This window comes from Megascapheus bottae, chromosome 14 (assembly GCF_031878675.1).
Source record: "Megascapheus bottae isolate mThoBot1 chromosome 14, mThoBot2.hap1, whole genome shotgun sequence".
NCBI classification, from domain to species: domain Eukaryota; kingdom Metazoa; phylum Chordata; class Mammalia; order Rodentia; family Geomyidae; genus Megascapheus; species Megascapheus bottae.
In genome coordinates this window covers 52139809-52166448 of record NC_143522.1, presented here as the reverse complement: position 1 = coordinate 52166448, position 26640 = coordinate 52139809, and the positions used below count along the sequence as shown (strand labels likewise).

The 26640-nt window shown below is 46.7% G+C and overlaps 1 protein-coding gene across 4 annotated transcripts; it reads right to left on the bottom strand.

Moving 5' to 3' along the window:
• Positions 1-9310: 9310 nt before the first annotated feature.
• Abhd4 (abhydrolase domain containing 4, N-acyl phospholipase B) lies at positions 9311-25943 on the bottom strand. Of its 4 annotated transcripts, XM_090345213.1 has the most exons (8): positions 25851-25937; positions 25642-25727; positions 21623-21711; positions 18434-18806; positions 18121-18275; positions 15362-15473; positions 11941-12127; positions 9311-10778 (listed from the first exon to the last, which is right to left on the bottom strand). In XM_090345213.1, exons 3-8 carry the CDS (start codon positions 21660-21662, stop codon positions 10689-10691), a joined length of 957 nt encoding a protein of 318 aa, XP_090201339.1. In that variant the 5' UTR covers positions 21663-21711; positions 25642-25727; positions 25851-25937; the 3' UTR covers positions 9311-10688. The 4 variants fall into 4 exon arrangements, with proteins under 4 accessions (XP_090201339.1, XP_090201338.1, XP_090201341.1 ...); XM_090345212.1 differs by lacking the exon at positions 25642-25727 and having other exon boundaries at positions 25851-25943; XM_090345215.1 differs by lacking the exons at positions 25642-25727; positions 25851-25937 and adding an exon at positions 25728-25821.
• Positions 25944-26640: the final 697 nt, after the last annotated feature.

Below are 26640 nucleotides of genomic sequence, written 5' to 3'. Positions count from 1 at the left end.
ACCCTTGAGCCAAGCTCCATTTCCCATTTTCTAGAGGTTAATTGGAAATAAGAGTCTCAGGTTCTTTTGTGCCCAGACTGGCTTTGAACCTTGATCCTCAGATCTCAGCCTCCTGAGTAGCTAGGATTACAGGCGTGAACCACTGTGCCGGCTTTTTTTTCTTTAAAGATAGGATTTTCTGGGCTGGGAGTTTGGCCTAGTGATAGAGTGCTTGCCTAGCATGCACGAAGATCCAGTTTTGAGTCCTCGGAATCAAAAAAGCTGGAAGTGGTGCTGTGGCTCAAGTGGAAGAGCACTAGCTTTGAGAAAAGTCCAAGGACAGTGCTCAGGCCCTGAGTTCAAGCCCCACAACTGGCAAAAAAATATTAAAAGATAGGATTTTCTGCTTTTTCCAGAGCCAAACTTGGACCTTAATTCTTCCAAGTAGGTCGGATTACACACACACACACACACACACACACACACACACACACACACACACGCACACACACCACCATGCTTGGTCTTTGCTTCTTAGTTCTCCTTGGAATGAAGAGTTAATATTCACTGGGCATATGCTAAATCATGGGAATTTTCCATAAGAAATCATCTTCATGTCATTGTTTAGGCCAATTTCTATGACACTGAAGAGGAATTTATGCAAAACAGTAGTTAGTGCTCCCTAGCCAGAGACATATGGAGAATATTTAGGCTAGTGGATAATTCCAGGAGTGCTAAACACATTTCCTAGGGATATAGGCTCAGGATTCTGCCATGGGTTAATTCTGACACTTCCACTGGCCAGCTGTGTAACTGTGGAATCAAGAGCCTTAGTCACTCAATGTCCCAAGGCTTTTCCGTAATATAATCGAGGTTGCTCAGTAGGTTTGCTTGGAGAAAGAAGTAACCTCAAATGCTTGGAATGACATACAGTGAGTGTTCAGTAAATCTTGGCCATCATTTTATTTAGCATGGTTGTTGTGTATCTTCTTGGACAAGCTTCATGTTCGTTTCCTAGCTGTTTAGCTGCATGAAAGAAATCTCAGGTGGCCTCAGGGTTTATAGGTAGATGTATTTATTTATTTCTGAGGGACTGGAGTTTTGAACTCAAGAACTTGTGCTTGTTATTCAGGAGCTCTATGATATAATCCACACCCCGTATCTTTTTTGCTTTTTAGTTATTTTTCACATAGTGTCTTGAGTTTTGGCCTGGAGCTGGCCTTAGACCTTGATCCTCCTTTCTCTGCCTCTGTGTAACTCATAGTATTGCTGTGAATCACCATGCCTGGTAGATGTCCTTGAGATGAGTTCTTGAGACCTTTTTGCACTCACTGGCTTTGAATTCTTCAGATCTCTGCCTCCAAAGTAGCTGGGATTACCGGTGTGAATCTCCACACTCAACCCTTCACCCCTGATTTTTCTAATTCATCCATCCTGAGGAAGTTTCTAGGTCCAGAAACTTCCTCAGGATGGCTGAATCTAGAAAAATCAGGGAGTGAAGGGTTGAGTGTCGGTGCTCACACCGGTAATCTAGCTACTCTGGAGGCAGAGATCTGAGGATCATGGTTCAAAACCAGCCCGGGCACTAAAAAAGTCTGTGAGACTCTTATCTCCAATTTATCACCAGAAAACCAGAAGTGGCCCTGTGGCTCAAGTGGTAGAGAGCTAGCCTTGAGCTGAAGAGCTCAGGAACAATGCCCAGGCACAGAGTTCAAGTCCCATGACCACCACCAACAACAAAAAATTAAGTGATTAGTGCTCTGGGGTTCTGTTTGCCATGAAGAAGTGAATTAGAATTAGACTTCAGCAATGTCTCTGGGGTCTCCTCTGGTGTTTTTCTCTTCAGCTAAAGGCATAACTGTGGATAATGAAGTTCACTGAGCTCAACCGTAGGCAGATCCAGCGACCCTGCTGGCTGCTTACAGCTAATGCCCCCACAAGATATTGGTATAAGCCATTTCTAGGAGATCTGGGGACTCGGGTACACTTGGCTAGCTTTCCATTTTTCTATGGGATTTTCAAAGTTAGAGTCCCAGGTACTGATCCACTGTGAAGTTGTGCCTCTCTGGAGTGAGGCTGCGGGCTTCTCTCGAGGCTCATTACTGAACCCAGTAACAAGGTCCCAGCCGCTTCCCAATCCCTTGGTTGGTGTTTGCTCTAACTTGAAGATTGGAAGTTCTAGATCCCTTGGCTATTGGTTAGTTAAGTTTACGACTAGAAGTTTATCCCTTTTCCCCAGTTGCAGAGCACAGAAACTTTGAATTAATTTTAGTGAGCCTTGTTGAAGAAATTAAAGCAAGATGGCAGATAGGATCCTCCCAGCGGTGGACCCAGTGGGATTACGGCTTCAGGCAGACGTCTCCGGGCACTGTGTGGCTCAGAGGGCTACGAGTGCTGTCTGCCTCTCAACCTTTTTGCCCTCGTGTGTGTGTGTGTGTGTGTGTGTGTGTGTGTGTGTCAGACTTTATATTTCTTTTTTATTTAAAGAATTTATTAACATTGATTTTTATATCATATTTCAAATGACGTGTTTAACAGACACCTCCATGTTTGTTGAACTTCCCCCATCCTTGGAGCCTTCTAGGTATCAGTCCTACCAACTCATGCCCCTCTCAGGGGATGTCTCCATCCCCTGGCTTCTACATCCTTCTTTAGATTTTTTTTTCTATAATATGTAAAAAAAAAAAAAAACTACCAGTGCTTGCCTAGCATGCATGAAACCCTGGGTTCAATTCCTTGGCACCACAAACACAGAAAAAAACATCATGTGGAGCAAGCAGTTGAGCTTTAGCCTTAAGAAAGCCCAAGGACAGTGCTCAACCCTGAGTCCAAGCCCCAGGACTGGTTAAAAAAAAAAAAAAAGACATACCACCTTGTTTCTTGACCCCATTTTCCTTTTATTTCAGTGCGACCTAATAGCTTATTTACATATTTAGATTTGTTCCTCCCCCTATTTGTAGGAGATGTTTATGAAGGTGCACACATTAACCTATTCATTTCTTCAAAATGTGATAACAATTTCTTCTCCATCAACAGTGTAGAAAATGTCCATTTAGATGTGGAAAATGGCCATTCCTAGATGTGCTCCACAGCCTTTAACGTTTTTGTGGTTCTGCATACGAAAGCTGCATCTCATTATCGTGTGGATAGTTCTATTACTAGTAAGCTTGAACATCTTTTCCAATTTTCATTCTCATTTGTGTATCTTCTGTAAATTACTTGTTCATATGCCCTTTACACAAAGATAAAATAGTTGTTTCCTTACTGGATTTCCCCATTCCTTCCTTCCCTCCTGCCTTTATTATTATTTATTATTATTTACTTATTTACTTTTGGCAATGTTGTGGCTTGAACTCATATATGCCAGGCAACCATTCTATTACTGAACCACATCTCCAATCCTCTAGATTTTGTTTTTCTCTTTCTCCCCCTCCTCATCTTCTTCCTCTTCCCATCCCTTTCTTCTTCTCTATCTTCTATTCTTCCTCTTCCTTTTCCTTTCTATCATGAGATGTGAGCCCTCAAAAATCTTCTTCCCATTGGGCATTGATGACTTATGTCTTTCATCCTAGTGATTCAGGAGACAGATCTGAGGATTGCAGTTCAAAGTCAGCCAGGTCAGACAAATCTAGGGTACTCTTGCCTCCAAGAACCAGCAAAAAGCTAGTAGTGAAGCTGTGACTCAAGATGGGAGCTGATCTCTCAGGCCTGTAATCCTAGCTACTTAGGAGGCTGAGATTTGAGGAGTGTAGTTGGAAGCCAGCCTACATAGAAAGTCCATGAGATTTTTTTTTTTTTGGCCAGTCCTGGGCCTGAACTCAGGGTCTGGGCACTGTCCTTGGGTTTTCTCAAGGCTAGAGCTCTACTACTTGAGCCATAGCACCATTTCTGGCTTTTTTCTATGTATGTGGTGCTGAGGAATCGAACCTGGGTCTTTGTGTATGCTAGGCAAGCACTCTACCACTGGGTCATACTCCCAGCCCTCCATGAGATTCTTTTTTTTTTTTTTTTTTTGCTAGTCCTGGGCCTGAACTCAGGGCCTGGGCACTGTCCTTGGACTTTCTCAAGGCTAGAGCTCTACCACTTGAGCCTCAGCACCACTTCCAGCTTTGTGGTACCAAGGAATCGAACCCAGGTCTTCGTGCATGCTAGGCAAGCACTTTAACCACTAGGCCAAACTCCCAGCCCCTCCATGAGATTCTTAACTCCAATCACCCCCCCAAAAAACTAGAAGTGGAGCTAGCTCAAGTGGTAGAGCACTAGTTGAGTAAAAAAGCTCAAGGACAGCATCCATGCCCCAAATTCAAGCCCCAGGACCGTCACACACACACACACACACACACACACACACACACACACTTGAAAAAAAATTTGAAGTCCTGAGTTCAAACCTAGTTCTGAACCTTTCCTCCAAAAAATCCTGTTTCTAAGGGTTGGAGACATTTCTCAAGTGGTAGAGTGCTTCACAAACAGGAGGCCTTGAATTCAAAACCCAGCACTACCAAAAAACAAACACCCAAAACCAAACAAGAAAAAACCCAAACCAAACTAAACAACTCAATCGTATTCCTCTTGGGCTAGTGGCATGAGCTTGTAGGTTCAATACTTGGCAGATGTGGTGGGAAGGTATCTTGACTCCAGAAGCCTAAGACACCCTGGGTATCTTACTTTTTCAAAAAGCTAATTCCAGCTGGGCGCCGGTGGCTCCTGCCTAGCTAATCAGGAGGCTGAGATCTGAGGCTCACCATTCACAGCCAGTTGGAGCACGAAAGTCCATGAGACTCATCTCCAATTAACCACCCCAAAACAGGAAGTGGTTCAAGGGGTAGGGCGATAGCCATGAGCTGAAGATCTCAAGGACAGTGCCCAAGCCCCACAACCGACAAAACAAAACAAAAACAAAAACAAAAACAAAAAACCCAGCAACAAACAAAAAACAAATATAGCGTGGTGCCTGGATCACCACTCTATTTGTTATCAACTGCCAGCTGCCATGCTGCTCCCTTCTCTCAAGGCAGACTCTTCAACTGAGGAGATGGGAAGACTACTGCAACCCCATATTCCTGAGAGTACTGTGCAGGTATGGGCATTTCCTAGGTTTCTTTAGCGTGTGTGATTTGTTCTTGTGTCTCAACTGCATTTGGAGTTGCTGAATTCTAATATACCAAGTCTGAGAATGGCGAGCAATACCAGCCATTAGCAAGACAAAGTCTCAAGTCTCCAACCTTTAGCAAAAACTCTCACCAAGAAAAGGGGCAGCGAAGACTCTGTGTCCTGTGGACGTTCTTGGATTCTCCTCAGTGTTTTCTCTAGGGAGTTATTCTTATCCAGTGCCACAGGAAACAGTTGTAGGCAGGTAATGCACTGGTGGAAATGACACAAGGCTAGAAGAAAACTCAGGAGGGAATTGTGGCCTATAAGGTTTGCAGGTGGTAGTAGAAGCCAATACACCAAAACCTGCAAGACAATGAAATGGGAACAGGGGAGGTGCAAAAGAATGAGGAAATGGGGCTGGGAGTTTGGCCTAGTAGTAGAGTGTTTGCCTAGCACGCATGAAGGCCTGGGTACCAAATATACAGAAAAAGCCGGAAGTGGTGCTGTGGCTCAAGTGGTAGGGCTCTATCCTTGAGAAAGCCCAAGGACAGTGCTCAGGCCCTGAGTTCAGTCCCCAGGACCGGCAAAAATAAAAATAAAAAATGAATGAGGAGATGGCAGCTCATGCACGTCATCCTAGCTACTTGGAGGCTGAGATCTGAGGATCACAGTTTGAAGCCAGTCCAGGCTGGAAAGTCTATGAGACTCTAATCTCCAATTAGCCAGAAAAAGAAAAAAAAAAGCCAGAAGAGGAGTTGTGGCTCAAGTGGCAGAGTACTTGCCTTGTGTGAAAAAGTCAAGGGATGGCACCGTCACACACATACACACACACACACACACACACACACACAGGAAATAAGGATGGAACAGTGAATCTTTGGCATCACAACCTTATAGTAAACAGAAGGGAGAGCCTTCAACCAGAAAGCCATCCACTGCTTATTATTTAACCCAAGGCTGCTCTCTGCAAAGAGGAAGATGGCCAGGATGGTACAGATGGGCCACACCACCATTTTCCTGTGGCATGTCTATGCTGCGTGCACTTTCCCCGCCAGATTTCTTTTCCATCATTTTACTCATATTCACATATTGCCTGGATTCTTCAGGTGCAAGGACTAGGCTGTTTGGGTGCCCTAAACCACCTCTTCCTCCTCTTCCTCCTCCTCCTCCCCCTTCTCCTCCTCCCCTCCTCCTCCCTTCCTCTTCCTCTTCTTCCCCCCTCCACCTCTTCCTTCTCTCCTCCTCTTCCTCCTTCTTCTCCTGCTTCTTTTCCCTCTCCTTCTCCTCTTCATCTCGCTCCTCCCCTTCCTCTTCCTTTTTCTCCTTCTCTTCTCCTCCTCCTCCTCCTCCCTCTCCCCTCCTCTTCTACTCTTCTTCCTCCCCTCCTCCCTTTCCTCTTCCTCTTCTTCCCTCTCTTCTTCCTCCTATACCTCCTTCTTCTCTCCTCCCCCTCTTCTTTCATCCCCTTCCTCCTCTTCTTCCTCTACCCTCCCCTCCCTTCTTCTCCCTCCTCCCCCCCTCCTCCGCCTATCCCTCCTTCTTTCTCTTTCCAGATAATTGAACTCAGGACCTAGGCACAATCCCTTAGCTTTTTCCACTCAAGGCTAGAATTCTACCACTTGAGTCACAGCATCTCACGGAGATAAGCATTTCATAGACTTTCCTACCCAGGCTGGTTTTAAACTGTGATCCTCAGATTTCAGCCTCCTGAGTCGCTAGAATTATAAGCATGGACCACTGTTGCCGGGCCTTTTCTCAGATTCTTCTTGCATCTGCTCCTGAGAAGCGTACTTGAGTTTTCAAAAGTCAAGTGAGCGTGGTGTGCCATCTCTCAAACAGGAAGGACTGTGGGACTTGGAGGAGGGCTTTGGGGGAACATAGGCTTTTCTCTCTGAGGACTTTCTAAGCCAAGAGTCAGAGATGCGGCCTGGCGTTTGGCCTAGTGGTAGAATGCTTGCCTAGCATGCATGAAGACCCAAGTTCAAGCCCAGGACTGTCCAAAAAAAAGAGTCAGAGATGCAAAAAGCTCCTTAGCCCAGGGCTTGCAGATCTTGGGCAGGGGAAACTCTTAGAGGATGTGTTTAAATACGGATTTCATGGCCAGGCTCGATTTTGATTTACTGACTCAAAGACTCTGAAGACACAGCAAGGATTTATATTTAAATACAGAATCCCAAGTTGTTTTGTGAAAACAAAACCAAAACCAAAAAAGTTCGGTCATTACTGTCTCAGTGTCTTTATGGACAACGCTCAATGTCAGCATTAAGTCCTTTTACCTCCCAATCATTTCTTGCAGTTTCTCCTCTCAGTGTCTGCTAGCCAATAGTCAATTGTATACTACCAGCATCCGGGGCCCAGACCACGGCAGCAGCCTCAAACCCCGCTGGGCTGTCCCACCGAGCAATCCAAGCAGAGTCTACCTAAGTCTGACTCTGCATACTTCCCGTCCCAAGACCCTTGATCCAGTCCTTCCAGTGCTTTCCAGAATGAGCATACTCTTCACAAGGCCAGAGCGTGTGTGGGAGTGGCTGGCTACATATCAGTCTTCCCAGGCACAGCTCTGAGCGCCTCCAGGGGCCTTCTCTCCCAAGGCCATCCCTTCTCTAGTCCTTCCTCCCTTCCTAGCCTTCAGTTCAGCTGGTATCACAGCGGAGGCCATCTCTCCCTCCACAGCTGCAATTTTCATTGAATTATCTGGTAATTTGGCTAAATGTGTCTCTTCAAGGAAGCAAATTTCCCTCAAAGGCAGGAACCAGGCAAATACTTGGTCTGCATGTGGTCAGCTCTAAATACCTATTCTTCTCCTCCATATAGCAGTCCAGAGGAGATCCCATGTCCTGGGATGGAACAGAGCTTTGTGATTATCTCGGATGCAGCTGGCTCTTTTTTCATCATCACGAATATATATCACCACCTTCTAGTTAGAGCTGAAATACTAAGTCTTCTAGGAGTTCTACAGCACAAAGTAGACACTACTGGTAATGATTCTAGTATTTGTCTTGGAATATATAATTTCTCTTTACTTCATAAACCTATGAATCGGCCAGGCACTGGTGGCTCATACCCATAATAACTACCCAGGAGGCTGAAATCTGAGGATCACAGATGGAAGGCACAAAGGTCCATGTGACTCTTACCTCCAATGAACCAATAAAATCCAGAAGCTTTGAAGGTGTGGCTCATGAGAAAACACCAGGATTGAGTGAAAAAGCAAGTGGGAGTATGGGGCCCTGAATTTTCAAAGTTCACTACTGATAGCACTCCCTCCCCCAAAACAAAAGCAAAAACCCCTATGATCTCTGTGTCAAATGTACCCCTTATTCTTACATAGCTTATACATATACAAACAGTTTATGAGTTCTACCAAAGGGGTGGTTGTGCTCTGGAGACACAGAACAAGGGGATTAAGGTCTAGTCTCTGGGGTGGGGTGTGTCAGCAGATCCAGAGGATAAGCGAGCTGGATGAGTCTGGAGAGCAGGCTGTAGGGAGAAGGGCCCAGGAAAGCCCACTAACAGAGGTAGATTGGGTATTGAGTGGGTAGAGAGGAGCCCATTCTGTTAATTCTCCTCTGAAGAACTGAAGCTCGATCCACCCCTGTTCTGGATTGAGCCTCCTTGCACTGTGAGCGGGCTGGCTACGCTGGGGTCCTGCTGGCCACTGGAGATAAACATCTGAATGGGAGAGGGAGTAGCATGGAGGCAGGTATCAGAATTGTATGAAGTCAGTATAATCTAGTACTCTTTTTGTTATTTTTGGCAGTCATGGGGCTTGAACTCTGGGCCTGGGCACTGTCCCTGAGCTCTTCAGCTCAAGGTTAGTGCTCTATCACTTTGAGCCACAGTGCCACTTCCAGTTTCCTGGTGATTTATTGGAGATAAGAGTCTCACAGACTTCTGTTTCCAGGCTGGCTTTGAACTGTGATCCTCAGATCTCAGCCTCCTGAGTAGCTAGGATTACAGGCATGAGCCACTGGCACTTGGCTCTAGTACCCTTTTTTTTTTTTGGCCAGTTTTGGGCCTTGAACTCAGGGCCTGAGCATTGTCCTTGGGCTTTTCTCAAGGCTAGAGCTCTACCACTTGAGCCACAGCACCACTTTCAGCTTTTTCTATGTATGTGGTACTGAGGAATCCAACCCTTGGTCTTCGTGCATGCTAGGCAAGCACTCTACCTCTAGGCCAAACTCCCGGCCTCTAGCACTCTTCTTATGGCAATATTAAGTATCATCACTACCACCAGCACTTTTTACTCATTTCTTTATTAATATAGAAAAGGAGCCCAAGGCAGCTGGACCAGTATACAAAGCACCAGGAGTTAATACTATTCTGATGAAAGGGTTGGCTTTACAAAAGTGAAGGAGCAGAAATAGCTGCCCTGCTTCTGGGGCCAGGCCCAGCCTACTACCCAGAACGTCAGAGCAGCATCCGGAATAAGATGTTTGGAGAGGGGGGAATAGATGATCTGAGGATGGGATGAGCTGAAGACCCGGGGAGGGGGAAGGGGACAGAGGCAGAGACTAAGGATCAGGCAGTGAGAATCATTTTGTGGCTGCTAAGAACAGGGAATGGTGGGCTGGAGGCTTACCACTGGACCATGGGCAGAAAATCCCCGTGGGCCTCAGCGCTAGGAACAGGTAGAAAAGTGCTGTGGATTAGTGGGCATAGCAAATCCAGACGTGGCCCTGGGGTGAAAGGGTCTTTTTCCCTTCTCTCCACTAGAAACCACCTTCTCTCTATACTACATGGGGGCTTCAGGGCCCAAGGCACAAAGGGAGGTCCAGAGACCTCCCATTGGAAGGAAGACGGGGCAAGGAAAGATTACTTGACTGTTCACAGTTTAGGCTGCCAAGAGCAAGCCAGAGCATAAGATCATGCCTGTACAACAGGGCTAGTACATGGGGGCAAAGAAAGGCTTACATTTAAACACCGTGGCCACGGTGTCTGCCTCCAGCCATAGCAAAATGAGTCTGCAACCACAGGTAGCCCTGGGTTCCTGCCTCAGCTCTTCCAGAATTGATATCACAGAACTGTGCTATGTTATATCTAAGCCATTTTCTTTATCTGCCAACGAGGGCTTTAGAGATGAGCTCTTAGATCACGGAGGGGCACTCGGCAGATGAATGGAAACCTAGGGCTTACTTTGGGTAGATAAGTGGGACCAGATCTCAATCAAATCCTGGAAGAGGGTGAAGGAGGGTGAAGAAAGATACTCTTGCATAGAACCCATTCCCAGAAACATTCTAGTGTTAGAAAAGGCTGATAGGAGCCCTCCTCTGTCCAGAGGAAGGAAGGCCATACACAAGGCAACGTGGCTTAATGCAATCTCTTCATCATCACTAACCACTAACACATGGCGTGGGTATGATGGGATGACCTTAGGCAATTCTCTTCATTCTTCCCTAGGTTGGAGAGTTGAAGGCTTTGTGTGGCTTCTGCCTCTGGCCCTCAGCACAGGATCAGGAGTGCTCTTACGTAATGTGGTCCTAGCTTGGGGATAGCCCAAGACTCTGCCTGGCTGGCACACGTTAGTTGTGAGGAAAGGACAGAGGGGATGACTAAGTAGACAGGGAGACAAGAGCGACTCTCTGGCTTTCTCCTCTTCCTCTGGTGACAGCAGCTCAGTCAACTGAGTCACAGATCTCTTCCACCACGGCGTTGAAGATGTGTGGCTGGTCGGCATAGACATGGTGTGATGCGCCCTCGATTTCCTGTACAGCAGGACCCCCGGGGTAGAAGGCTCTTTAATCCCAGTGCTGGAAAGCTCTCCCACTATTTCTTTTTCCCTCAGACTTGCCTGCCCCTTCTCCCTCCTATCTCCTCCCCACACCCCCGCAGCTCCACCTTTCTTCCCAGAGTTTGGGCTTGGTTGGTCGGTTGGTTGTGGGCTTTGAACTCTGGGCCTGGCCACTGTCCCTGAGCTCTTCATCTCAAGGCTAGCGCTCTACCACTTTGACCCACAGCACCACTTCCAGTTTCTTAGTGGTTAATTGGAGATAAGAGTCTCATGGTCTTTCTGTGCCCAGGCTAGCTTTGAACCTCGATACTCAGTCTTAGCCTCCTAAGTAGCTAGGATTACAGGCGTGAGCCACTGATGCCTGGCCCTGTTTTACTTCTTTAGCCATCCGTCATGTCTTTCCTTCTGCCTGACCCCTGCTCTGCCTTGCTCCTTTCAGCCAAAGGCCCAGTTAACTAGAGCCTGTGATTGGCAAGTAAGGCAATCTTCACTGCGGTGAAGCGGGGGTCGCAAGAGAAAAGGGGAGGCAGAAGGATGGTAGGAAGTCTTTGTGATAGCCTCTACTACTTCTTCTACTGCTCCTGGCTTTAGTTTTGGGCAGGAATTATGGGGGTGGGGTGTTTGGAGATAGAAGTGGCAGCCTGTAGCTGGCTACTTAATAAAATCTTGTCACTTTTTTTCTTTTTCTTTTTGTATTCCTGTACTGGGGCTTGAACTCAGAGCCACAACACTCTTCCTTCCTTCTTTCTCAAGGCTGGTGCTTCTACCACTTGAACCACACCTCCGTGTCTAGCTTTTTGGTGATTCATAGGGAAGAAGAGTCTCACAGACTTTCCTGCCTAGGCTGACTTTATATCTCAGCTAGGCTTACAGGTGACAGACACCCAGCAGCCAGCAAGAACTTATCTTTTAGCTCAGCCAGGCTATGAAAGCAGGAAGCCCCTGACTGTGACATTTACAGAGACATTCAAACTTGCTAAATATACCCACTGACCTATCTCAGTCTGCTCATTTTCACCTCATTACCTCATTCTAATTACCCTCTCCAGGGCAACCGACCCCCCCTCAAAGGCTGAGAGTCCACTGACCAAGATTAAATCAATGTATGCCGGCATTTGATGGATGAGTGAACGTACCATGTCTCGGACATAGGAATCTGGCCGCTGCATCTTCACCTTCTTTCCTGTGCTGGTGTCTATCCAGGTGTTTGCCCCATAGATCATGGTGATGGGTACATCTTTTCGAATTAAGTGAATTCTTTCCAACATGGGACGCCGAGCCCAGCCAAAGGACTCCATCATAGCTTTGAAAGCTGTTTCACCACTGGCAGAAGCAAAAACAGGTTAAGACAATTGAAGAATCTTGGCAGCAGAAAATGTCTACTTTTTGGTCTCTACAGAGGCCAGAGCAGTACTTTTGTACTCTTCTCAAGTCCTAGCACTGGTTCATTGATTATCAGTAAGATTAGGAGGTGAGTAAACTTCCAAGGGTCAAACCCTACAGTGCTGTCCAACAGAATGGGTCATTACTTATGCAATCAAGTATTTTCACGTCATGCTGGAGTGTTAGCTGGCTAGGCAAAGGGCCATAAGGAGATAAGGTGTTTAAGCCGGGTGTGCTGGCTCATGCCTGTAACCCTAGCTACTCAGAAAGCTGAGATCTGAGGATCGAGGTTCAAGCCAGCCTGGGCACTAAAGTCTAAGAGACTCTTATCTCCAATTAACCACCTGAAAACAGGAAGTGGTGCTGTGACTCAAGGGGTAGGGCAGAGTATGCTGAAGAGCTCAGGGACAACACCTAGGCCCAGAGTTCAAGCTTCATGACCAACAACAACGATAAAAAAAGATAGGATGTTTGCCCAACTGCAGTACATTCTTCGGTGTTCAATGATGAAATCACAGGATTAAACATTCATCTAATACTTCCTGAGAATCACAAAAAGGTAATGAGAGCAATTGAAAACAAAGATTAGGAGAAATCATTTGAAGAGAACCCTGAAGAGTGAGAACTGGAGCCCCGAGTCCTATGAGGACAGGGCAGGCAGCAGTTTCAGCTAAGAGAGAAGTAACAAATGCCAGCTCCTGTGCCTCCCTTCTTGGCTATCTCCTTAGGATGCATGCTTTGAGGCCATGTGGGGGATCTTGTGGGGCTGGGGCGGGGCCAGCTTTTCAGGTCAATTGATAGCTTAAGAGTAGTTAGGGAAGAATGGAAACTATGGCCGCTCCAAGGCTCTGTTGCTTAGTGTCGTTAGTTATATTCTCCACACAAGAATTTTGCCTAGTCTATCAGAAGCTGAAAATTTTCCTTAAGGTATTGCAACATGATAATTCCATGCTAAATCGTGGATTTGGGGGTCAGATAGACATGAATTCACTTTGTGGATGTTTTCTTAGCAAATCATGTGATATACTTTTTTCTCCTCTCTAAACTTGGGGTCATACTCATTTCATTAAGTCATAGTTACCAGAATGACCATACAAAGCTCCTGTTAAGGTGAAGCAAAGTTGATTTTAATTAGACATTTTTCCTTTGGCCAGATTTCTTATTTTCTGAGGAACGGATCAGGGTTGCCATGTACTTTTCAGTGCTAACTGACAAGTGAGCTGAGCACCAGAGGCTCATCCTAGAATCCAGCCACTCAGGAGGCTGAGAATTGAAGATCACAGTTCAAACTAGCCTGGCAATGGAAAACCATGAGACTCTCATTTCCAATTAACCACCAAAAAGCCAGAAGAGAAGCTGTGGCTCAAGTGATAAGAGCACTATCCTTGAGCAAAAACAAAACAAAACAACAACAAAAAACTTAGGGACAGTGCCTAGACACTAAATTCAAGTCCCAGGACCAGCACAAAAACAGCAAAAAAAAAACTCAGGGGACTCTTAAGTGTAAATAATGGCATTGTGGATGAACGATTGGGAGCTGGTTATCCAGCTATCATCTCTACTCTACCCAGGACATACGTAAGTAGCAAGATAATATATTCTGTGGTTTAGATCGGCAGGCCACCATACTACAGAACTCTGTTTAGAACAGGGCAGATTCTGAGGAGAGGGCCCAAGTTGAGCCAGTGGGGACTTGTGTGGATGAGAATGAACACTGAATCCATGAGGCCTGATAGGAGCCAAGAGCAGGAAGCTAGGGCTGCCTGATTGCACGGCTGAAACTTTCTACAGCATTGCTTAACGAGAACCTTCCATTAGCCAAGCTCCCATGCTGCCTAAAAGCTTCCTTGGTTTGAGATGATGCTGAGAATGTGGGTGGATGGCAATGACTGTGGGTTCACATGGGTGACCGAGAGGCATAAAGAAGGTGAGGTGCTGCCTCTGGTTCCTGCAGCGCAGGGGGAAGCCTCTAGGAAGTGTCACCACTGCAGAGTCAGGCTCAGTCTTCCAGGGCACTGCTTACAGGGCAAGAGCACCTCCCTGACTCTCCTCTGCTGCCAATGTTGGCAAAACCAAGACGGCAAACCTGAAGGGCCTGTGGTGTGAGTAGCCGGGAAGGTTCTTCCCAGAACCTCCTGTCTCACCTCAAAAAGTAAAGGAATTTCTGCCACAATGGTAAGTCATGTCAAAGGGCACAAAATTAAGTTACATGCAGATTCTTATCCCGAGGGATTCTACTCACAGGAGTGTTCTAGACATGTGTGTGTGGGCGCACACAAATAAATTTATCCAAGGAGGCTCTCTGAAGCAGTGTCACAGGAGATATTTGAGAATAGCGAGGACCTTTGGGAGCTGCAGGTTGGTGACAGGTGAAGATTTCTCTTTTGCCTCTTAAAAGACACATGCATTGGCAGCCGCTGATGGCTCATGCCTCTAATACTTGCTACTCAGGAGGTGGAGATCTGAGGATCACAGTTTGAAGGCAGCCTGGCAATTAATCACTAAAATTAAAATTTAACCACTCAAAATAAGAGAAAATCTGCAAGTGGAACTGTGGCTCAAGTGGTAGAGCATTAGCCTTGAGCAAAACAACAACAACAAAAAAAAACAACAAAAAACAACCCCTCAGGGACATCACTCAGACTCTCAGTTCAAGCCTGACTACTCTATACACACACACACACACACACACACACACACACACACACACACACACAGAGACAAATAAAGTAAAAAACCCCACATATAACATTTGGAGAAATGCTATAATGAAATTCTTCCCTATGGAGCTAATATATGCTAATAAAAATAAAAAATGAAAAAATGTTATCAATGCCTGTTTTTTAAAAAAATAACAAAAAATCATAATTGTATTACATTTTCAGTAAAAAAGATTTTTTTAAAGAGATTTTCCCATAGGTTTCTCAGGCCAACTGTTTATCTCTAGGGAAGAGGGGTGAGCCTTTCTCTAGAGATGGACAACATGGTTAATTAATCTATTATCTTCTATATAGTCTGTGTGCATCCCTGGGGAACTCGAGAAATGATCTGTGCTGGTGCCAATGCTCTTCTGAGTGTGTTCTTTGTGGAAGAAGAAATAAAACACTGCACTCTGCAGCTGGTTTTATCTCTGGAAAGTGTGCATCCCGAGCTGGTCCCGGGAGCAGCTCTCACCTGGGGTTCTGTGCATTGCAGTGATAGATGTACTCTGATATGGTATCGTCTTCAAAGAAGTCTGCAAACTTGCGCTTGAAGTCAGGCCGAAATCGCTGCACCAGGCCAGGCCCTGAGAGGGGATAGTAAACAAATATGGAATAAACAGTTTGGGTGGTGTGGATAAGATTCCTGTCTATGTATGTTTAAACAAACATAATCTGATATTATTTTTCCTAAGGGTTTATTTGCTCTATGAATGTGTGTGTCTATATATGTGTGCATGTACTGGTCTTGGGGCTTGAACTCAAGGCTTAGGTGCTGTCCTTAAGCTTAGTGTTCTACTATTTGAGCTCCACTTCTGGCTTTCTGGTGGTTAATGGAGATGAGATCCATGATCCTCGGATCTCAGCCTCCTGAGTAGCTAGGATTCCCTGAGTAGCTGGGAAGTTCCAGATGACTTCAAATAACAGACTGGTTACCAAAGAAACAGAGACAGACTAACATCAGCTCCGTGAAGTCCCATGTTTTTTTGCTGTAAGGATCATAAGCTCCACTAGTCTATGGGTGAGAAACTTTAACATTCTGTGCTAGGTTCTCTTTCTCTCTTGGACTCATAAGGCCTTTTAATCTTCTGAATGTAGCAGATGAAACCGTATCACTTCCCAAGAGCCCTCTCCTTTTCAGGTCTGTAACAGAATATGAGGAGAGGTGACTTAACTACACTGGTGTCCCCGACTCAGTGCTCTGAGTTAGAACAATCTGTTCCTTCACCTTTTTTTACTGTATATGTACAAGCAGTAGGGAACCCAAAACTGACTGTGAAAAATTGGGTGTGCTGATCCACAAATCTCTATCTCTCTCTCCCTTTTGGTTTTGACTCTGTGATAAGTGGGTAGGAGGCAGAGTGACACTATCTATAGTCCCATCCGCCCCCCTGGCACAGCCAATGACCAGTCACTCAACTGTAACCGCTCCGATGCCCTGCATGGGCATGGACAGTTAGGGCCAGAAAAAAGAGAAGTGGTTAGTGCACCGAGACTCTTGGAAAGGACTACTGAAATCTGCGATTTCCACTTACTCCTCTTTGGCACCTATGACTCCTGCTAGACTCTTCCAGAACTCCTAAATTCCTCCCTTCTCTTCAAAAGCTCATTCCATTCCACTCCCCATTTCTCATTTGGAGCCATTCCGTGTGTGTGTGTGTGTGTGTGTGTGTGTGTGTGTGTGTGCGTGCCTGCGTGCGTGCGTGTGCGCGCGCGGGCGTGTCCTTGAACAGGGCCTCAGTGCTGTCCTTTAGCTTTTCTTCCTTTTTTAATTTGTAATTTTTTGGAATATCTTTGTTATCTTTTTGTAGTTTTTACAAAACTACTAGTTGGCATTCAACAAAGCAGTTTATGAAAACAGTGCATCTTGATCAATATCAGCCTTTTCAACATTCTCACCCGTCCTTTCCCTCGTTTTCCTTAATTTTAAGGTGATCTGTTGGGGTTTTTTGGCCATTTAAGAAAGTACTTTCTATATACAATGCCTTGATCAGTGCATCACTTCAATATATTCACCCCCACCTTATCCTTTAGCTTTTTTTGCTCAAGTCTGGTGCTCTACCACTTGAGTCACACCTCCATTTCCAGCTTTCTTGATGGTTAAAGAGTCTCCCAGGCTTTTCTGCTTGAGCCGACTATATCCAGCGATCCTCAGATCTCAGCCTTCTGCAGAGCTAGGATCACAGATAGGAGCCACAACGGCTGGCTGTCCTATTGTTTCTATTTGAAGGGCCTACATGGTTAACTTTTATTCAGCCATTAATAACTCATAATACTGAGCATTGACTATTACTATGTAAACAGTCATCAGTATAAAAGAGGAGCCACCCATCTTTTCAAAGGATATCTGCATTTTATTTCCTTTTCATTCCTTCCACAGTGGGAAGAGTGGGATATGGAGAAAGTGAGATCAGAAGGTTGGAGCTACCGGTCTATTCACTATGGCTGCCCATTCCCCACCTCCCTGCCTTCCCTCTGTATTACTCAAAGGAATTTTTTTTGGAGGGTGAGGTGGTTATAGAGCTTGAACGCTGGGCCTTGGTGCTATCCCTGAGCCATTCAGCTCAAAGCTAGCTATCTACCACTTTGAGTCACAGCACCACTTCTGGTTTTCTGATGGTTAATTGGAGGATAAGAATCTCACAGGACTTTCAGTACCCAGGCTGGCTTTGAACCACGATCCTCAGGTCTCAGCCTCCTGAGTAGCTAGTATTACAGGTGTAAGCCAACAGAGCCTGGCTTACTCAAAGAATTTGCAGACTGTTACTTAGTGGGAAGCCACTCAGAACAAATAAGAATTGGTGTCAGTCTAGAGCAGTGTATGGTTGGAAAGGCCTGCCCCTGAAGGTTGTGACAGAGGCTGGGGTTCAGACCCCTGCTGCAGGTGCAGGCTGGGCGATGGGAATGGGATCCAGTGGTGGGTCCTACAATGAATGCAGTCACACAGACCCTCGAGAACATGGCCACTCAGCACCTGCCAAGCTATGGGCTAGCCATTCTGTGCTATGTGTTCCTTGCACAGGAAAACTTTTTCCATGAAGTCTAAGGAAACAAACAAACAAACAAACACCTTTCTGGGAGCCTAAACAAAGACATCGAGTCCAGATCTCATAACATTAAGTGATAATGGTAGACTCAGCCCCATTTTTGATGGATAGGTACGGTGGGAGAAGACGTGGTTGACTGGGACAACCCTGGTTTCAGGAATATTTTCCTTATTTTCAGACTACTCACCCCAGGGCCCAGCCACGCGAAGGACAGCCAGTGGATTAGAACGCCCCAGGACAGATGCCACAGCCTTGACCCAGGTTGGAGGTGTACGGATTTCACTGGGATCAGTTGGTCTCAGAGGAAAACCCCAGGGGTCCACCAGTATAAGGTGTTTAACTCTGCATTAAAGGAGGAGAAAGGAGGAGACGGTATCTTTATATCCTTGAAGGTAGCAGAGCCCTTACATTGCTCCGGAAGGAGAGTACTATTGGAAATGAATTCTGGAAAGTTCCCAGCAAGCTAAGAGTCACAAGAAAGAGGGGTGGGTCCTCATTACCTTTCGGGGTACTTGATAGAGTAAGAAGTAGCCAGAAATCCTCCCAAGCTGTGCCCCAAGAGAATCATGCTGGGGATTCCCATCGTCTCCCGCCACGTCTCTATCGAGGTCACAAACTCATCTTCAGCCCCCTCTGGGTCCCTGGGGAACGCTGGCCTGGAGCTTCGACCAAAGCCGAGCAGATCAAAGGTGTGCAGAGTGCGACGGGCGCTCAGGGAATCCATGTTAAGGATCCAGAGGCCCACGCCACCCCCAAAGCCGTGCACCATCACCAGAGGGGTGCGGTCCTTTTGCTCAGGGCTCACAGTGACTGTCCAGATTTTGTTCTGGTTTGGAAGAGATACATAGCGGGCCAGAAACTTGTTCTGGAGACCTGGGAATAGAAGAATCACAGGGTAAATCAATAAGGCTGTGGATTTAGGGTGGGGTTTTTTTGTGGGTTTGCTTTTTGTTTTTCCTTCTGCTCTGCATTCCCAGACCTTTCACACCTTCCTCAGCTCTTCTCCTCCACAAAGACTTCTTGGCCAAAGTTTAGGTTAGCTCCTTTGAGCTCTCTTCTTTTTCTCCCCCCCCCCCCCCAGGTCTGGGGCTTGAACTTTGGACCTGAGCCTTGTCCCAGGCTTTTGTGCTCATGATTAATGCTCTACCTTTTGAACCACAGTTCTACTTTTTGCTCTTTGGATGATTAATTGGAAGTAAGAGTTTCAGGGACTTTCCTGCTCAGGCTGGCTTCACATTGTGATCCCCATAGCTCAGCCTCCTGAGTAGCTAGGATTATAGATGGGAGCCACCAGCACCCTGCTGACTTCTCTTCTTGATCTTGGCCCCCATTCTGTCTTCATCCAACTTAGCATCATTTTAGCAAGAGTCTTGCCAAGTCAGATGATCAAGAATCTTGTCATATTTATTTACTTGTTGGTTTATGCCAGTACTGGGACTTGAACTCCAGGTATAGGCACTGTCCCTCAGCTTTTTCACTCAAGGCTGACATTCTACCCCTTTAGCCATCGCTCCTTGTCTGGATTTTTGGTGGCTAATTGGAGATGAGTCTTATGGACTTTCTTGCTCAAGCTGGCTTCAAACCATGATCCTCAAATCTCAGCCTCGTGAGTAGGTAGGGGTGAGCCACCGCCAGCCAGCTTCCCCTTGCCCCCCACTTTTTTTTGGTCAGGCTTGAACTTGGCCTGAGCATTGTCCTTGGTCTATCTACTCTTTATCTAATCAAATTCTTCATCCTCTGCCTTAGAAGTCTAAGTCCTTGACCTTCCCTCAGCAAGAATCTTAAGTAAGTTTAGTAAGAATTCCTCTATCTTTAATATCTCCCATTAGTAATTTTCCATTCCCCTTTATCCTGCCCCTTGCCCCTTAGTTATAAATCCCCAACTGTCCTTTTTTTGTTTTTTAAGTTACGTACTGTATTTTTTGTTGTTGGTCTTGTTCTTGGTTTGGTTTCTTTTGCCAATCTTGTGGCTTGAACTCAGGGCCTGGACACTGTCCTTGGACACTTTTTTGCTTAAGGCTAGAGTTCTGCCACTTGAGCCACAGTACTACTTCCGGCTTTTTCTGTGTATGTGGTACCAAGGAATTGAACTCAGGGCTGCATGCATGCATGCTAGGTGAGCACTCTACCACCAGGCTACTTTCCCGGCTCCGCTAATTGTCCTTTTAGTATTCAAAAGTCAGATCACTCTTCCTATTGCAATAGACTTGAATGTCAGAATATTTTTTTTTCTTTTATACAACACAGCCTAAAGAATTCAAATCCAAGCACAATTTTGTGAAGCATTTAGTCTATAGGTATCATATCACTGTAGCCTATGTGCTCAGCTCCCTTGGGGCCTGTGGTGACAATATCACCCTGACAGCATATGCTGTAACAGATTGCTCTTAACCTGGGATGCCTGGGGCATGACAGATGAACAGAAGCATGGTCTAGCCCAGTGGAGGAGGTGATAGGAGTAGACTGAGACTTGGGCTTATCCTCTTAGACACTGAGGTAGGCCAGGAATCACACAGCCTGGGTCCTAGACAAAGTCTTGAAAGCCATGGCTATTTTATGGCAGTACTGACTCGGGTCCAAGAAGGTAGCTGTGACTAGGACAGGCAGGGATGACAGCAGAAGGATAAGAGACTTGGCTCACGCGTCTGGTTTCAGCCATTGGCTATGACTGCTTATGGGATATCTTGTACCTATGTAACACTGCACTTGAGAGCCAGTTGGTGTAAGTTCCAGAGTTCTGTGGTAAACAAGTAGTTATGGGCCAAGACAAGGCAGAACACAGCAGAGAGCAATATTAGAGAATGTAGGACTGCTGGAATGAAGAAGTGCATAACTATGAGTTTAGAAGAGAGGAGGGCCTGGCGTGGTAGTTCGTATCTGTAAGCTTAGCTACTCAGGAGGCTGATATATGATGATTATGATCCAGTGCCAGCCTGGGGAGGAAAGTCTGAGAGGCTTTTTATCTTCAATTACTCATCAAACATCTGGAGTGAAGCTGTGGCTCAAATAGTGGAGCACAAGCCTTGAGTGAAAACCTACATCACCCAGGTACTGAGTTTAAGCCCCCCTGTACCTACAAGTGAGGGAGAGAGGTAAAGAATGGGGGGGGCAGAGGTGTGGCCTAGTGGTAGAGTGCTTGCCTAGTATGCACCAAGTCCTGGATTCAATTCCTTGGTACCACATACATAGAAAAAGCCAGAAGTACTTCTGTGGCTCAAGTGGTAGAGCTCTAGCCTTGAGAAAGCCCAAGGATAGTACCCAGGTCCTGAGTTCAAGCCCCAGGATGGGCAAAAAAAAAAAGAGAGAAAGAGAGATGCCAGTATTAAAAAAGTGAAAGGGGGGAGAGCACAGGGAGAAGAGATAGAGGGAGAAGAGGAAGGGAAGAGGGGAAAATTGTGTGTGTGTGTGTGTGTGTGTGTGTGTGTGTAAATATCAGATGTATAGCATTTGAGGTGAAGCTAATAGATGTGGCAAGAGCTAACATATGGCTAGGGAGAAGCTAAGGAAGCCCTGCTAGGGAACGGGGTGCCCGCCATGTGAATTTCCTTTCAAGTTACAGATGTGTCTCTTTTTCTCATCTTACACATGGTTAGTCAGGAATCAGTGGGCTCAGTGCACCCAACTCTGGCAGATTCCGAACCCTCCTTAGACCTCCCGATGGAGAGGTGAAGGCTCTCTCTTCTACTTACACTGAAGGATCTTGGCTTCCACATTCTTCAGTTGAGACATAGAAGTGGGGCGCCAAGTGGGCAGCCAGCTACTCAGCCAGCCTTGAGGCCTGGAACAGGGAGACACAGAATGCTTATTGGCAACTGTGGAAAAGGAAACAGGTGCTTAGCTTTGCTGATGGCTACAAGAGTTTTCAGGGAACAGAGTGTTTCCTAGCCTCAGGAAGCCTGCTATGGAGGCCACAGCAATAACCTCACTGCAGGATAGTTTGTTACTCTTGCCTGGCAAATGGCTATCAACAATGTGTTCCTTGTTTTAGCAGATATCTAGAACACCGTGTATACAATACCCTGTATTCATATTTAGTAACTTATTTACCCCTCCCCTTTTGTTACTGGCTACCAGTTTATGTTCAAAGAGATGAAAGAGGAGAGAAAGCAAGTTTTAATGAATAGTTCAACTTTGCTTTATCATCTCCAGGACAAGCTGTTCCTTTGGGGGCAGAACAGATAAATTCCCATACCTCCTGCTCTCCTGGCCTTTTCCCAAGCCTCTAGTAGTGCAAGGTGTTGCATCACTGCCAACTGGGCCTTCAGGTGAGCAATCCACCTACCCCAAACATGGAGATGGGGCAGAGAGAGAACCAGAAATCAGACTTGGGTTCAATTCCAGGTATGATTCACAGGCAGGATACAGCTACCTTGAACCTTTGTTTTCCAGACTGGAAAATAAGGAGAAAAGCTAGCCTGTACCCTTGACTCCTTAGGAACACAGTAAAAATGGATTCATTCTGCTTTCTCCTTTAAAACCAATAACTTAAATTATTGCAGAATAGAGGTTACACCATCAATTTGGGAATAAAGAAAACTTCCAGCTGAAGTACTATCATTAGTGAGACTAACTTTGGCCCAATGGTGTGCATGTAGACATCATCAGATGGCCACCACAAATTAGATGCTCAATGAATTATCATTTTTATTCTTTTCCCATCCTATATAGTATTTCTCTTGGACTCTGTGGGTGAATAAAGCGGGTGAGAAGACAGATGCCAATAACTGCAGGAACAGCCTGTGATGTTAGCAAGGTAGAGGTATTTCATAAGAGAAATCCATCCTCCTCCTCCTCCTCCTCCTCCTCCTCCTCCTCCTCCTCCTCCTCCTCCATCTACTCCATCTTCTCCTCCCCCTCTCCCTCCTATGCCTCCCTCTCCTCTCCTCCTTCTCCTTCTCCTGCTCCTCCTCCTCCAGTACTGGGGCTTGAACTTAGGACCTAGTCACTGTCTTTTTACCTTTGTACTCAAGATTAGCACCCTACCACTTGAGCCACAGTTTCACTTCTGGTTTTTTATTCATTAACTGGAATAAGATTCTCAAGGTTTTCCCAGGCAAGGCTGGTTTTGAACTGTGACTCTCAGATCTTAGCCTCCTGAGTAGCTATGATTACAGGTGAGCCACTGGCGCCTAGCTCAGCTTCACCTTTCTACAAACTAGCAAACTGATGCCTAGAGAAGTTGTAGAGCAAGTTAGAAAAGGGTAGGAACTAGAATTCAAATCTCAACTCTGTACTCTTTCTGGACCTTCGAGCATCTGCTTTTCTAGGCTATACACAAACTCTTACAGTATATAATCTGATTTTAAAACACATTTCTGTTTTTAGAAAGGTGTGCATTAAAACCAGAAGACCAGAGTTCTAATTTGAATACTGCTACTTAACAGTAGTCTGCCTATGAGCACATTATTTAGTCTTTCTGTGTCTGTTTCCTCTTTTTGTTGTTGGTGGTGGTTATGGGGCTTGAACTCTGGGTCTGGGTGCTGTTCCTGAGCTCTTCAGCTCAAGACTATTGCCCTACTCTTTGAGCCACAGCCCTACTTCTGGTTTTCTGGTGGTTAATTGAAAATAAGAGTCTCACAGACTTACCTGACTAGGCTGGCTTTGAACTGTGATCCTCAGATCTCAGCCTCCTGAGTAGCTAGGATTACAGATGTGAGCCAGTTATGTCTGGCATTCCTCCTTTTTTTTTTTTTTTTTTTTTTTTTTTTTTTTTTTAAGAAAGCTAGACCAAGCCAGAAAAGAAAATTAGCAAGGCTCTATTTCAAAGAACAAAAAAGGCAAGAAATCTGTGCTTATGAACTCTATTGAGTGGGAAGCACAGGTAGGAGAATCACAGTCCAAGGCCAGCCAGAGCAAAAAGCTGGAGATTCTATCAGAAAAAAATATCTGAAACAATAAAGGTACAGAGGTATAGCTCAAGTGTTCCAGCAGGCACTTGTTTAGCAGGTATGAGGCCTTGAATTCAAGCCTGAAGTGCATAGAATAATACCTAGACCAAGACAACTTTTTTTTTTTGCCAGTCCCGGGCTTGAGCTCAGGGGGTGAGCACTGTCCTTGGGCTTTCTCAAGGCTAGAACTCTACCACTTGAGCCACAGTACCACTTCCAGCCTTTTCTATTTATGTGGTACCAAGGAATTGAACTTGGATCTTCGTGCATGCTAGGCCAAACTCCGGGCCCAAGATAAACTCTTAAGAAACATTCTTTTCCCTTAGCTAAATTAGAACCTGTCTCCAGTGATTTGCAAGTAGTAACCCTCAGTTTGTGCTGCCACTGCTGGCTTTAGCTGGATGAGTTGTTCTTTCTGTCTCTTCTTCTTAGGTAGACTCAGAGCTCCTGCAATGTTCCACCGGATTGGCTTGTTGGCTTGAAGCATGGAGATTAAGAACATAGAATCTGGCCAAGTCTCAAGACATAGGTTTTCTCTGCATATCATGAGACCAGGATAAATCCGAGGATGACATCCAAATCCCACATCTGCCCGTAACTGCCCAAGTAGAGCTTGGGAAAAGACTGTCCCATGAACAGCTGCTAAGAAGATAAGATAGTCTTTGGGAGAGTCTTATTTGCTTTCCTTCTTCACCCAAACTGTTACAGTTGAAGAACAGGAAGTGGTGCCTGGTATGGTCTCCACTCAACACTATTAGGGAGATAAGTGTTGTCATGTAGAATGGAGGCAAGGAGCACAGGAACCGCTTAGTCACGAACTTAGCCTGGCCAAGGTGAAGCTGAAAGAATTCTGTGTTGGGAGAGAATCTTCTTCTAAACTTTTTTTTTGTCCAGTCCTGGGCTTGAACTCAGGGCCTGAGCACTGTCCTTGGACTTTCTCAAGGCTAGAGCTCTACCACTTGAGCCTCAGCACCACTTCCTGATTTTTTTCTGCCTATGTGGTCTTCGTGCATGCTGGGCAAGCACTCTACCACTAGGCCAAACTCCCGGCCCTCTCCTTCTAAACTTCTGTGATTATGGTCAAGGCCCTTTATGTTCATGGGCATCAGCTTATTTCTAAAATGGAGCTGGGTGGCCCACATCTCTTCCAGACTCTAACATTCGTCCCCTAAGTGATCGCCTGTTTCCACGCAGAGAAGTCATCCTAGAAAAGCGGCCGTTGTCTGCGGAGTTCCTCCCGTCCCGTAAAGTTGCGCCGTCTCTCAGGTCTGCAGTCTGGAGATCGGACACCGGGTCCAGGAAAGGCCCGTTCCGGTGACACCAAGGCTGGGCTGAAGCTGAGTCATTCTCCCCCCGAGGAACTTTTCCTAGCTCCTACCAGACGTTCACAGCCGCTGGCCACCCCACCTACAGGTGGCAACCCAGACTTGACGGGTGGCCCGGGTCGGTGATGAAAGCAGACACCCCGACCCCCATTTCCCCAATCCAATCCGGGCCCCCTGTGGCGTGTCCACAGGGCGATTCAAAGCATCACCAGTTGCGATTGCAAATCGCACCGTTCACTCAAGACCTGCGCGCCGTTCTCCACCGAGTGGAGTCCGCTCCGCCGCGGCTTCCCTCGCCACGGCCGGCCAAGGAGCCCCTGCGGCCCCGGCGCGTGGAGCCGAGCGCCCCGGCGCGTCCCCCGCGCCCGCACCCCATCCACGGTGTGCTCGCGGGGGCCCGGGGGAGGGTGTCACCCCGCAACCTGACCCGGGAGGCGAGGGAGGGGAGGGAGAGTAGAAAGTCAGAAGCCCTGGACTGCGAGCAAGCTCACCCACCATCGCTGCCCTGCCTCTGCCACCGCCTCTTCTGGGCTTAAAGCACAGCCAGCAGCTGTAACCCCCAGCCCTCCCGGGAAGCCGACCTGAAAACGGAAAGGCGGGAAGGCGTCTTAAAAACCGATCCGCAGTCCAACACCGTCCCGGGAGGGAGGGAGGCCCCGAGAGAGACAGGACAGGGAGACAGAAAAGAGACGGGATCAACTCACTGCTGCTCCAGATCGTCAGCCATAGTAAACAAGCCCTGCCGGGTCGAGCCGCGCCAGCCGTGCCCTCCTCCTGACGCCGGCACCAGCTGACCCAGACGGGGACCGGGTAACAAAGGGGGCGGGGCCGGCGCGCCCGGCCCGGCCCCGCCCCTCATCGGCCCCGCCCACAGGCCCCGCCCCCACAGGCCCCGCCACCAATCCCGGGGCGGTGAAGCCTACAGGCTGGCACACTTGCGCTGTTCCATCCATCTTCCATCCAATGGGATGTGTAAGGTGTCGGTGGAGACATTGCTTACTCCTTCCTATAAAGGGCTTGGTAGTGTGTATCCCAGGTGGACTGGCCAGTTTTCTAAAATTAAACACACACACACACCCCTAAGGAAATTTGAAGTTTAAATGAAAGAAACCCATTTTCAAGAATAAGTAAATCCTTGGGTTGGGGCCAGGAGTTTGGCCTAGTGGTGGAGTGCTTCCCTAGCACTCACAAAGACCTGGGTTCCATTCCTCGGTACGACATACATAGAAAAAAAGCCAGAAGTGGTGCTGTGGCTCAAGTGGTAGAGCGCTCGTCTTGAGAAAGTCCAAGGACAGTGCTCAGGCCCTGAGTTCAAGCCCCAAGACAAGCCCCTCCTCCCCCAAAAAACTAATGCAACATCTGGAGTATAACCGGGCATCTTAAATTTTATTTGCAGCCCTAAAACAGGAGTATATCTTCCAAGAGGACCATTTTCCTTCTCTGGAGATGAGTTTAATTTTATTTTCCAGGGAAAACATAGCTCACCTCTGGAGT

Coding starts and splice junctions, on each gene's coding strand:
- Abhd4 (XM_090345212.1), bottom strand. CDS start 25,873: ATGGCTGACGATCTGGAGCAGCA. Junction 21,712..25,850: donor GCTGACGATCTGGAGCAGCA/GTGAGTTGATCC, acceptor TCCCTGTTCCAG/GCCTCAAGGCTGGCTGAGTA. Junction 18,807..21,622: donor GGAAGCCAAGATCCTTCAGT/GTAAGTAGAAGA, acceptor TTCTATTCCCAG/GTCTCCAGAACAAGTTTCTG.